The 12,879-nt window shown below is 36.6% G+C and overlaps 1 protein-coding gene across 2 annotated transcripts; it reads right to left on the reverse strand.

Annotated features, from left to right (window-relative positions):
* Window positions 1–389: 389 nt before the first annotated feature.
* Window positions 390–9,944, reverse strand: banf1 (BAF nuclear assembly factor 1). Of its 2 annotated transcripts, none has more exons than XM_039769074.1 (3): window positions 9,824–9,944; window positions 5,246–5,385; window positions 390–961 (listed from the first exon to the last, which is right to left on the reverse strand). In XM_039769074.1, exons 2-3 carry the CDS (start codon window positions 5,369–5,371, stop codon window positions 815–817), a joined length of 273 nt encoding a protein of 90 aa, XP_039625008.1. In that variant the 5' UTR covers window positions 5,372–5,385; window positions 9,824–9,944; the 3' UTR covers window positions 390–814. The 2 variants fall into 2 exon arrangements, with proteins under 2 accessions (XP_039625008.1, XP_039625009.1); XM_039769075.1 differs by having other exon boundaries at window positions 815–961; window positions 9,848–9,933.
* Window positions 9,945–12,879: the final 2,935 nt, after the last annotated feature.

Below are 12,879 nucleotides of genomic sequence, written 5' to 3' on the forward strand. Positions count from 1 at the left end.
TTTCACTTTTCATTTCTCTGCTGCTTTAGGTCTCCCTTAGGTATAACATGGCTGAAGCTACTTCAGCACTAGTGATCACAAACAATGGAGGCAGCACCTAATAAACATACTCTTAATGTTTCTAAAATGGGTGATTATTTTAATTACATTTTCAAGTCAGGAATATTATACTAATTAAACTTAATCTGATAAAATGTTATAAAAATTTCAAGGCACTGTGAAAAGGTACATATGCTAACCACTTAAAGTATTACTTTAAAACCCTGATGTGACAAAGTGGATTCTCAGTGGGTAAATAACATTTAGAAAGTAGAACATTATTAACTTGAATTAAATTGAATAGTTGCATTGAACAACATAAGATTACCAATTGTTTTTTCAGTTTAATGAAGGAATTGTAACTTTGTGCAATTAAAGTAATTAAGCTGCTAAACCCAATACTTCTCTACTTCGTTGCATAAACTTTTTAATCTCTTTCAAAAATGATTCACCGCATTAAAAACAGACTTTCAAATTGTATACCAGCTTTAAAACAGCAGAAAAACAATCAGTGGTCTTGTAAAACCAACAGCAGCTATTTGGATTTTTTTTAAAGCATCACAAAAAGAACACCCTCAGTTAAAATAAAAGATCCCATTTTGTTTAACCTCTAAAAGACTGATGGTGAAAGATGAAACCTTAGAAATCTAATTCAATTATCATAATGAAATGAAAAATACTCATCCAGGGTGGGGCAACCTAAGGGAGTTTAGCAGTGTACATAAAATAAGGAAAAAGAGGAACATTTTCCATCATCATTTTCCTTGCTTTCATTTTACAAGAATGAGTCGCACCATTCTTTTAGGCAACTATAGCAGTCAAACTGCTGTTTGGCATTAGCACCACATGTGTCCTTCAGCCATTCTCTGAAGAGTTCTTCTTCTTTTTTTAGTACCAGAAACTGCCCAAGCACCACGTAAGCCTGAAACACAAATCGAGATGACATTTACTTCAACTAACAACCCTACACATTAGTATACAATCTGTACAAAAGTAACCCCCAAAAATAATTAATCCACAAATTTGTATATACTATTGGTTAATGTTAATATTATACAAAATTATTGTCTGTCTGTTATACTTTCATTGTTATCACTCTTTAATTTAATATTGTTCTTTATCAGTATGCTGTTGCTGGAGTATGTGAATTTCCCCTTAGTATCTATCTACAGTATCTATTTATTTAGAAGTAATTTTAAATGAAAGATGTAATTATGTAAAAAAAAAAAAGTCTTAGAAATATAGGATTAATGAAACTACATGTTGTTCTAATGTCCTTACAATTCAAGATAACCTGATTAAAGTTTAAAAAAAAAAAAATCCACCCATAAGTAATACAGCAAGGCAGTGGCTAAAACACTAATATAGCAGAATGACAGTATAACTGGTTTCTGCAGAACACCGTCAAAAGCTGTTGGCATCTTTGTGGTGTACATGTACAGGATTACATTCACTGATCCACAACATGTCAAAAACATAAAACGGCAGGATTCAACATGGACTGAAAAGAGAAATATTCAGGTGTTGCTGCAGCAGCAAATCCTTTCATGGACATGCATATTCACTGTTGCTTTTCAACTTTTGACAAAAGAAGAATAGCGCTTTTTTTCGCTGATAATGTCTGTTACATGGTATAAGGAACTGTGTAACCTTCTGTATTCATTTTTTTTCACTTAACTACATCGCAAATCAAATTAATCAACAATCAAATAATTCATTTTTCATTAACTCTCTTGTGAATCATATTTTAAATGTTACACTTAAGTCCAGTCATTAAGTTTAACCTTTAAGAGCAGGAAAGACAACATTTTAGGTTCATTACACTAATGGTGACCTCTGAAATTATTGTCTCAAATGGGCATATCAAGAGCAAAACTGTCAACCTGAAACCTTGAGCTGAATATCACAACCTCCAATTAGCAAATAATTTCAGAAATATATTACTGAAACGCATTGAATTGATATAGTTGGTTTTCCTACGCTGCATGGTGGTGCAATGGACAAAATTGCTTCTTCACAGCTCCAGGAAAAATGAGTGGATTCCCAGTACAAACACTGTTCAGAGATTGCACTTTCTTCCCTTGGGTCTTCTACTGTTTCCCTCCACACTCCAAATGTATGCTTGACTGCTTAATTGATGACTTTATGATTGCTCAATGTGAGTGAGAGTGTGTGGATGTCTGTATGAGTGTACCCTATGATGGACCAACACCACATCTAGAAGTGGTTCTTGCCTTTCATCTCATACTGTGAAACAGGGGCTGTTTTTCTCTATGGAATGTTATGAAATAACCTATAGTGAAGAAATTGAATGTCTATAAAATATACTTTATTAATTAAACAAGGACTAAGAATGCAAAAACAAAAAAACCATAATGCAATGCTTTGGACACTCTCATTTACAAGTTTAATTCTGCCATTTGAACCTATTAATAATTTATCCCTTTTGTAAGAGATGTCTTTCTGAATTAACCCTTATGTATGTATTTTTTTTCAATTTTTTAACCATATTTTGTTTGTTGTTTTTTGCCTTTTGTTTCTGTTAAAGATATACAAACAATCAATCTACACTATGTTTTTATTTTGAAACAGTAATTATTAATTATTCAGTGGGATTTGTTTCAAGAGAAGAGTAATCTGAACATTTTATAGGAAACAAATGGAAAACATAACTAAAAAATGTATCTGAAATTAACATTCTATAAAAACTGATTTTTTTTTACAATAAAGGTTAGCAACTGAAAAGTCAAAAATTAAATATGTTGTACTTTTTCCTAAGGAAAAAGTGGCAGGCAGAATATGTTGAAAGAGAATCTGAAGAATCTCAACTAAAACAGAATGGGAAGGCCTGCAATGAGCAGAAGTTCATTAAAAATAAAAGTAACAGAAAATTATATTAAGAACTGATTTTAGAGATAGATAGATAGATAGATAGATAGATAGATAGATAGATAGATAGATAGATAGATAGATAGATAGATAGATAGATAGATAGATAGATAGATAGATAGATAGATAGATAGATAGATAGATAGATAGATAGATAGATAGATAGATAGATAGGATAGGCTTGCAAAAGTATTCCACATTTTGTCACATTACAGCCACAAACATAAATCAATTTTATTGGAATTCCACGTGAAAGACCAATACAAAGTGGTGTACATGTGAGAAGTGGAACGAAAATCATACATGATTCCAAACAATTTTTACAAATAAATAACTGAAAAGTGGGGTGTGTGTAATTATTCATCCCCCTGAGTCAATACTTTGTAGAACCACCTTTTGCTGCAATTACAGCTGCCAGTCTTTTAGGGTATGTCTCTACCAGCTTTGCACATCTAGAGACTGAAATCCTTGCCCATTCTTCTTTGCAAAACAGCTCCAGCTCAGTCAGATTAGATGGACAGCGTTTGTGAACAGCAGTTTTCAGATCTTGCCACAGATGCTCGATTGGATTTAGATCTGGACTTTGACTGGGCCATTTTAACACATGGATATGTTTTGTTTTAAACCATTCCATTGTTGCCCTTGCTTTATGTTTAGGGTCGTTGCCCTGCTGGAAAGTGAACCTCCGCCCCAGTCTCAAGTCTTTTGCAGACTCCAAGAGGTTTTCTTCCAAGATTGCCCAGTATTTGGCTCCATCCATCTTCCCATCAACTCTGACCAGCTTCCCTGTCCCTGCTGAAGATAAGCACCCCTAGAGCATGATGCTGCCACCACAATATTTGACAGTGGGGATGGTGAGTTCAGAGTGATGTGCAGTGTTAGTTTTCCGCCACACATAGCGTTTTGCATTTTGGCCAAAAAGTTCCATTTTGGTCTCATCTGACCAGAGCACCTTCTTCCACATGTTTGCTGTGTCCCCCAATTGGCTTGTGGCAAACTGCAAACGGGACTTCTTATGGTTTTCTGTTAACAATGGCTTTCTTCTTGCCACTCTTCCATGAAGGCCAACTTTGTGCAGTGCACGACTAATAGTTGTCCTATGGACAGACTCCCCCACCTGAGCTGTAGATCTCTGCAGCTCGTCCAGAGTCACCATGGGCCTCTTGGCTGCATTTCTGATCAGCGCTCTCCTTATTCGGCCTGTGAGTTTAGGTGGACGGCCTTGTCTTGATAGGTTTACAGTTGTGCCATACTCCTTCCATTTCTGAATGATCGCTTGAACAGTGCTCCGTGGGATGTTCAAGGCTTTGGAAATCTTTTTGTAGCCTAAGCCTGCTTTAAATTTCTCAATAACTTTATCCCTGACCTGTCTGGTGTGTTCTTTGGACTTCATGGTTTTGTTGCTCCCAATATTCTCTTAGACAACCTCTGAGGCCGTCACAGAGCAGCTGTATTTGTACTGACATTAGATTACACACAGGTGCACTCTGTTTAGTCATTAGCACTCATCAGGCAATGTCTATGGGCAACTGACTGCACTCAGACCAAAGGGGGCTGAATAATTACGCACCCCCACTTTGCAGTTATTTATTTGTAAAAAATGTTTGGAATCATGTATGATTTTCGTTCCACTTCTCACGTGTACACCACTTTGTTTTGGTCTTTCACGTGAAATTCCAATAAAATTGATTCATGTTTGTGGCTGTAATGTGACAAAATGTGGAAAAGTTCGAATACTTTTGCAAGCCACTGTAGATAGATACTAGAAATACATGACAAAAATATGTTGTAAAAAGTTTGTGCAAATCATATCTAACATTCTATTTAAAATATATCAGTTTATGTTAAGTGCATAATCAAGAAAAGAAATTATCCCAAACATACACTGAATAAATGATTACTCTGTCTTTACTTTCTCTAGTGATGGTTATCTGATCTCTACATTTTATTACTTCATTGTTCTCTTCTTTCAGGGTTAATTTATCTCAGGTGTATTCATTTTGCTAACATTTGAACAAAAAGGTTGTTAAGATGAAAGAAAAAAATCACTTTGCTGTCTTAATATAAGTTGGAGTATTTTTCAGTTTCTTTGTTACACCTTGCCTGATGAAGGGGCCTTAGCTGCCTCGAAAGCTTGCATTTGTAATCTATTTAGTTAGCCAATAAAAGGTGTCATTTCACCCTACTTTCTCCTGTATCTGTCTTTATAGACCACATTTCATAATATCCACTAATTTAGAGTTCCCCATGAAGAACAATGCCATATAGCATGTGAAGAGTAATGCAATAGTACAATCCCCATATTAAAATAACTGACCTTATCAAAGCCTTTGTCTTCTAGCCTCTTTCCCAAAACGTCTCCAATTCCTGCCAGAGCCATGACGGCCTTTTCTCCCATGGGCTCTGCCACAAATTCCTTGTGTTTTTGAGAGGTTGATGACATTTTTGCAAACTAAACTGAATGTAAGACAAAAAACAAACTGTTTGTGTTGAACATATAAACTAACTGCTTTTTGTGTCCCAATGAAACAGTAATCTGTAACAGGAGAAATAACATTGTATATAGTGCCTTGCACTGTTTCAGACTCTAGATAAGCACTTTTAAGACTACACAATTAATCACCCACTATCTTCTCATTCAATCCTTAAGAAAAGTAAAAAAAAAAACTGCATTATCATACTTGGTAAGAGAAAAATAATGATTTTCTACAGAATGTGAACCTAACAGCAGAAACAGAAACTAAAAAAATATTTCTTTGAAGAAAAAAAAAAAACTTTTTAAATACTCTATTTGATGGGTAAAAATGTAAAGTGGACAGGCAATTACAGTACTTTACAAAAATAACATTTTATTAATATTATGTACACAATATACTTAAAAACGAATATTGCACTGTTAACTTTTCAAATTCCTAAAAGGAAACCCAGTTTAAATGAAATCGTTTTACAGTGTATTTTTGGATAATGCCATTTCTATATTAATTATAACTTTCCATATCCACAGAGCAGCAAAAAGAAGTAATCCCTAAAATCAGGTGTTAATTTTCAAACTCACTTTTCCCAATCACACTTCCCGGCCACTGGAGTCTATCCCAGTACATTTAGCACAAGGTAAGAAACAATCCAAGATGGACTCTCTGTCCAATTGCAGGTCACATTGACTCAATTTAGAATCAGGAGTTATCCTGTCTTGCTCATGGTATCAAATCTGTAACACTCAGAAAGGATGACCACACATAACGGCACAGATTTGAATATTATCACAGGCATCTGTGAGGCAGCTGACTGCACAACTCAAGGCTTTTTACTGTTTTTTATAAACACTTCTCCTGGTGTATTCTACTCAGACAAAGTATGTGATAAAAAATGGATGAACTTGTACAATAAAATGTCATGTTTAGGGAGCTATCCTACATCTACTTACTCAATGCAATATGTTTTTCCTTTAATAGTCTAGACCAGGGGTTCCCAAATTCAGTTCTGGTGTAGCGCTGTTGCTACAGGCTTTCGTTCTAACCAGCTTCACAAGTCAGCGGGTTACTCTTGTGTCTCATCAATCCAGTTGTTTAGCTGGTCTTTTTTCTTCTCTTATTCTGCATTCAGAGATGTGTGCTAGTATGATATTTGCATTTAGAAGAAATTCAGAAATGTGTTTTTTTTGTTATTGTTATTATTAAACACTTATCTTTCTATTAACCTTATTTCCGTGGGGGTTGCACCTTAAATTGTATCTAAATACTGACAATTAGTGATGAGCTGAGCAGGTACGAGTGCAAATGACACTAAATCCTAATACAGAGCCACGGTTTCAGTGCTACACATTAATCTATGTGGTGATTACGGTAGTAATAAAAGGCATAACTACGTGGTCTTCAAGTTCAGTCTCGTGAAAGACCTTAACTGCACATGTTCATCCCAACTACCATCTGCTTTTAACTTGACTCGTGCCTTTATTAAACAAGCCACCGTTTTTTCAGTTTCTATCCTTTTTTGTATTAATCCAGAAATTACAAAAGGGGTTTGCTAAATTTTTAAGAGAATGCAAGAAGCATGTGTGTGACATTTTATTATTCTTCATCTTTTCTAAATTTTGCTTGTTTTTATGTTCTGGACACTTAAAACTTTTCTTATTAATCAACTCACAAGTAAATTTTCTATTGAAGTAGCCGCTTCCCTTTAGCATTCAGTGTCACTTGCACACGTGTCTGTACTGCTCCGCATTAGTCGCCAGTACAATTAGATACAGATTGTATACAATCAGTAAAAGTGAATTAAAAAGAGGACAGTAAAAGAAAGTTAACATTTAAAGATATGGTAAAAAATTATTTCTGAATTTTGTAAATATAATTAGCAGATATTACTGAATCCAAAATAACAGAAAAAGGCTAGTTAAACTTCTTCTTCTTTAGGCTGCTCCCGTTAAACAATTGGATCATTCAGAAGTAGGATTGAACCATTTATGCATGAAAATGGTTGGAGTGAAAACCCACAGCCACAGTAGGACTCCAGGAGAATAAACTGGGAACCAATATATAAGTTAAAAAACCTCAAGAGTATCTAATCTAATTTAAACCTTCTACATGAAACCCAAATTTTTATGTTTGGCTCCTAAAACGTAACCATTTGAAAAGTACTCTGCTCATATTTTAAAAAGCATCCAGTTATGTCAACGTACACAAGGACAGCATGCATTCCATCAAACAACATACTAGCACACAAAGGACCTATTTAGTTTTTCAGGAAATGGATGAAGCTAGGCAGATAGGCACACATGATAGGAAATCCAGCTTCACTGTCAAATTTAGCACAGATGTTTAAAGAAAAAATAGTTGTCACATTTACTACACTGGGGATGGTGTGGTTGCGTAGTGGTAGTGCTGCTGCCTGGCAGTAAGTAGCTGGGTTTATGTCCAGGATCCTTCCTGTGTGGATTTTGCATGTTCTTCTAGGTGGGTTTCCTCTGGTATCTTCCCAGAGTCCAAAGACATGCACATTAGGTGCAATGGCAAAACTAAATTGACCCTAGTGGATGTATGTCTTGCTTCTCTTTGAGGAAAGGTTTATTTGAATGCTTTTAAAGCATGTAACAGTGTACTTTTAAATTATTATTTATTGCTAAGTATTTAGGTATTTGATTGGCACAAAGAGATTTTTGTCTGATTACAAACTCAATAGAAACAAGCTTGTCCAAGTTAATATTCATTTTTATGTAAGTCAGAGCATTTAACAAACTGAAGAGGGTAAATCTGGCACTGTTTTGTGTGCTGACCTAATATATAACAACCTATTGTGTGATTATAAACACTGAAATACATGTTTTAATACAATGATCGCAGCAATCACAGATAACTTGCTTATTTACCATTGTGATTTAACAAGAATATTATGTATCTTTATTGCACAATTTTCAATAAGAATGCTACTTTGTTGTAATTATAATTTCGAGATCTCATAAGCAAGGATACTTTCTATAAAGAAACTGAGGACAAAGCACTTCGGTACTTACAGCTATTAGTTCCAGCACTAATTCTTACAGAAACCTTCTGGGGTTTTTATTTTTTAAACAACCCATAATTCTGTATTTTTACATCAGTACTGAATGCAAGAATTAGATGGTTATTCTTAAAAAAAATTATTAAAGATATGCATATGTGGCACGTGGGAAACATAAATGACCATTACATATTTTATGTGTGTTTCAAAAGGCACAGCATATTAAACACAGAGCATATCCAACCATCCTCTAAACCAGCTTTACCCTGAGCAGGATCCCAAGAAAATTGGAGCCTAACCCAGAAAGATTTAGGCGCAATGCTGGAACAATTCTACGACGCACAACATATCGTCATATGCAAAAACTACGCAATAACATTTTACAGTACTTCAAATTTCAAGAGCCAAACACACATACAGTATCAAGCTTGTCTTCCAGTTATGAAGCAGATTCCCTCTCGGTGAGTCCCACTGTCACTAATTACGCTAACACGCATGTCTTCTGGATATCGAAGATTGTACATCCATCAAACTGATGTGTGCCAGGACTCAAGATTGTAACTGAATATTCCGGCCAATAAAGTAGTGGTACCCTCCCTGCCCCCCGGATATTCTTCAGTTACGTTTTCTGTCATAATTTTGACTGAAATGCACAGATTTCAAGGAAATACGAGGAAACTTAACTACGCGTTCCTGGTGTATACTTAATCAAATCATATGTAGTTTCGAAAATTGCTAGCATCAATATTATAGCATCTAGCACAATATTTATAACACAGTCTGATCCAAACACTTATAACCATCCATAACACTTTTAAGTCGATCAAGAACAATAACATGTACTATTTTATAATGGGTCTGTGCACATATCCTTCTACGACCCCTTATCATATGACGTAATGTTACATTTATTTGTAGGCCTTCTATGTGATACAGGCGTGTGGTCGAAAAACCAGATGATCGCCTTTTCACCAACGTATCTGTCCTCTTCAGACCATAAAGCATTCTTAAAGGGGTGATCGTATGCTTGATGTTTATGATATCCAGTTAGGACTGTCTGACTATCTAGATTAGTTAATTTTTAGCAACGTTCGCTGCACCGGCGATCGGGTCGTAAAAACGAAACCTTCGCTCTTCACGCAAAAGCGCGTACACGTGTCCAGCCAAGCCAAGCCACCCGTCGGCAGACTTTTAAACCTGTTCACCCTTTCAACTAAAACAATCAAACAGTTTCTAATCATCTTACTGATTTGTTGAACCTTTATTACTACTGAGCGTGTGCGAATTCCCACTAGTTAAGTTGTTACCCGTTACAAATAAGCAATATCTGGAATTGTACTGCACAATTTATACAATTTCAATTTGAGTTTCCAGTTTGAAAACAAGATTAATGTTTCCTTACATGTGAAGTCTTCAGTGAACCTACTTGTCAGTCAGTCAAACGCGCTCAACAGCCGCTCTCTGGAATTCAACAGCCAACTTCCTGATCCCGCCAACACACCCCCAGACAAACTTCCGCTTGCGCAGGTAATGTGAGCCGACGTGAAAACAAGCGCACAGCACAGAAGAAGAGCGGGGCTAGTGAGTTGCTGTACCTCGGAAGACTGTACAAAAGTAAACTTCCAAAAATCAGTGGTAAACGTATGAATATATGCTAGAAAAATTTTATGTTCTGATTAGAAACCTTGATTACATTTTTTAAATAACTGATTTTGTACTTCCACATAATAATGAATTCATTAATTTAAATACACACATAAATATATCCAAAGGTGCTGGAAAATATTAAAGACTGCATTCTATTTTAGGATTGACAGATTAGAAAATCAGAAATACGGGACACTCTTAAAATCTCTTTCTATATTACTATATAAACTGCTCAAAAAATTTAAAGGAACACTTTGAAAACACATCAGATCTCAATGGGAAAAAGAAATCCTCCTGGATATCTATACTGATATAGACTGGGTAATGTGTTAGGAACGAAAGAATGCCACATCGTTTGATGGAAATGAAAATGATCAACCTATAGAGCCCTGAATTCAAAGACGCCCCAAAAATCAGAGTGAAAAAATTATGTGGCAGGCTAGTCCATTTTGCCAAAATTTAATTGCAGCAACTCAAAATTGTACGCAGCACTTTGTATGGCCCCTGTGTTCTTGTATACATGCCTGACAACATCGGTGCATGCTTCTAATGAGATGACAGATGGTGTTGTGGGGGATCTCCTCCCAGATCTGGACCAGGGCATCACTGAGCTCCTGGACAGTCTGAGGTGCAACCTGGTGGCATTGGATGGACCAAAACATAATGTCCCAGAGGTGTTCTATTGGATTTAGGTCAGGAAAGTGTGGTGGCCAGTCAATGGTATCAATTCCTTCATCCTCCAGGAACTGCCTGCATACTCTCACCTCATGAGACCAGGAATTGTCGTGCACCAGGAGCCACTGTACCAGCATAGGGTCTGACAATGGGTCCAAGGATTTCATCCTGATACCTAATGGCAGCCAAGGTGCCTTTGTCAAGCCTGTAGCGGTCTGTGTGACCCTCCATGGATATGCCTCCCCAGACAATCATTAACCCACCACCAAACTGCTCATGCTGAATGATGTTACAGGCAGCATAATGTTCTCCATGGCTTCTCCAGACCCTTTCACTTCTGTCACGTGCTCAGGGTGAACCTGCTCTCATCTGTAAAAAGCACAGGACACCAGTGGTGCATCTGCCAATTCTGGTATTCTATGGCGAATGCCAATCGAGCTGCATGCTGCTGGGCAGTGAGCTCAGGGCCCATTAGAGGACATGGGGCCCTTGGGTCACCCTCATGAAGTCTTTCTGGTTGTTTGGTCAGAGACATTAACACCAGTGGCCTGCTGGAGGTCATTTTGTAGGGCTCTGGCAGTGCTCATCCTGTTCCTCCTTGCCCAAAGGAGCAGATACTGGTCCTGCTGATGGGTTATGGACCTTCTATGGCCCTCTCCAGCTCTCCTAGAGTAACTGCTTGTCTCCTAGAATCTCCTCCATGCCCTTGAGACTGTGCAGGGAGACACAGCAAACCTTCTGGCAATGACACGTATTGATGTGCCATCCTGGAGAAGTTGGACTACCTGTGCAACCTCTGTAGGGTCCAGGTATTGCCTCATGCTACCAGTAGTGACACTGACTGTAGCCAAATGCAAAACTAGTGAAGAAACAGTCAGAAAAGATGAGGAGGGAAAAATGTCAGTGGCCTCCACCTGTTAAACCATTCCTGTTTTGGGGTCATCTCATTGTTGCCCCTCTAGTGCATCTGTTGTTAATTTCATTAACACCACAGCAGCTGAAACTGATTAACAACCCCTCTGCTACTTAACTGACCAGATTAATATCCCATAAGTTTCATTGACTTTATGCTATACTCTGATTAAAAGTGTTCCTTTAATTCTTTTGAGCAGTATATATATATATATATATATATATATATATATATATATATATATATATATAAATTTATACATGCCCCCTACACACTCAGACCAATATATTATATAAAAGTAGAAACATAAGTTAAAAACATAAAGCAAGGATTTTAATGGGTTATCAGGAAACCAAAAGTAAAATTATTTGATACAAGCTAAAAAGAATTCTGTAAAAATGAAATCATTTGAAAATATTTATGTAATACAGATAACGGAAATATTATTATTTAATACAGGCAGTTAGAAAAAACTGGGTCGTGGCAAGTAGTAACAACACACTTTGTTGACACTGTATGTTGCAAAGCTGATACAGAACTGCACAGTAGCCCTCCACCAACCACAGCAACTGAACAAATTGCAAACAGGCAGCAAACACTAGTTTCCTCGTTACATTTGGGTTATTTTCATTAAGAGAATCTGAGAAAAGAAAGTATAATTACTTAAAAAGTTACAACTAAGTACCATAAGAAGGTAGTAAAAATATATTTTTATTACAAAATTTGAAGATGAACTAAATACGGGACATTTGGGTGTCCCTGAAAGGTCAGTACGGGACAGGGAACAAAATTGGCAAATATGGGACATGTCCCATATATAAGGGACGTCTGGCAACCCTGTTCTAGCTGGATAATAAAATGATCAGGAAAAAAGCATAAAACAGAGACTGGAATTTAGAAATGTACCGTACAACAAAAGATATGCAATTTAGAGGACAGCCTATCAAACCTGCACTGGTTCCAAGGAAGGAAAATGCCCTGAACAAGGTACCAGTTACAGATACACACACTGGATGCACTTTACAACTGCCAATCAAACTAACACGTGTCTTTAGGAATGCAGGAGGAAAACCCACAGGAACACAGGGTGAATATGCAAACTCCCCATAGGCTGCTTCACTACTGTGCTGTCTAGTAATAGACATGATACTTCAGATAAACAGCAGAAGCATAATGTAGGAATAAAATTTTTCTCGATTGTAACAGAAATTTGTTATTTTTCA

The sequence above is a fragment of the Polypterus senegalus genome, chromosome 11 (genome assembly GCF_016835505.1).
Source record: "Polypterus senegalus isolate Bchr_013 chromosome 11, ASM1683550v1, whole genome shotgun sequence".
Taxonomy (NCBI): Eukaryota; Metazoa; Chordata; class Cladistia; order Polypteriformes; family Polypteridae; genus Polypterus; species Polypterus senegalus.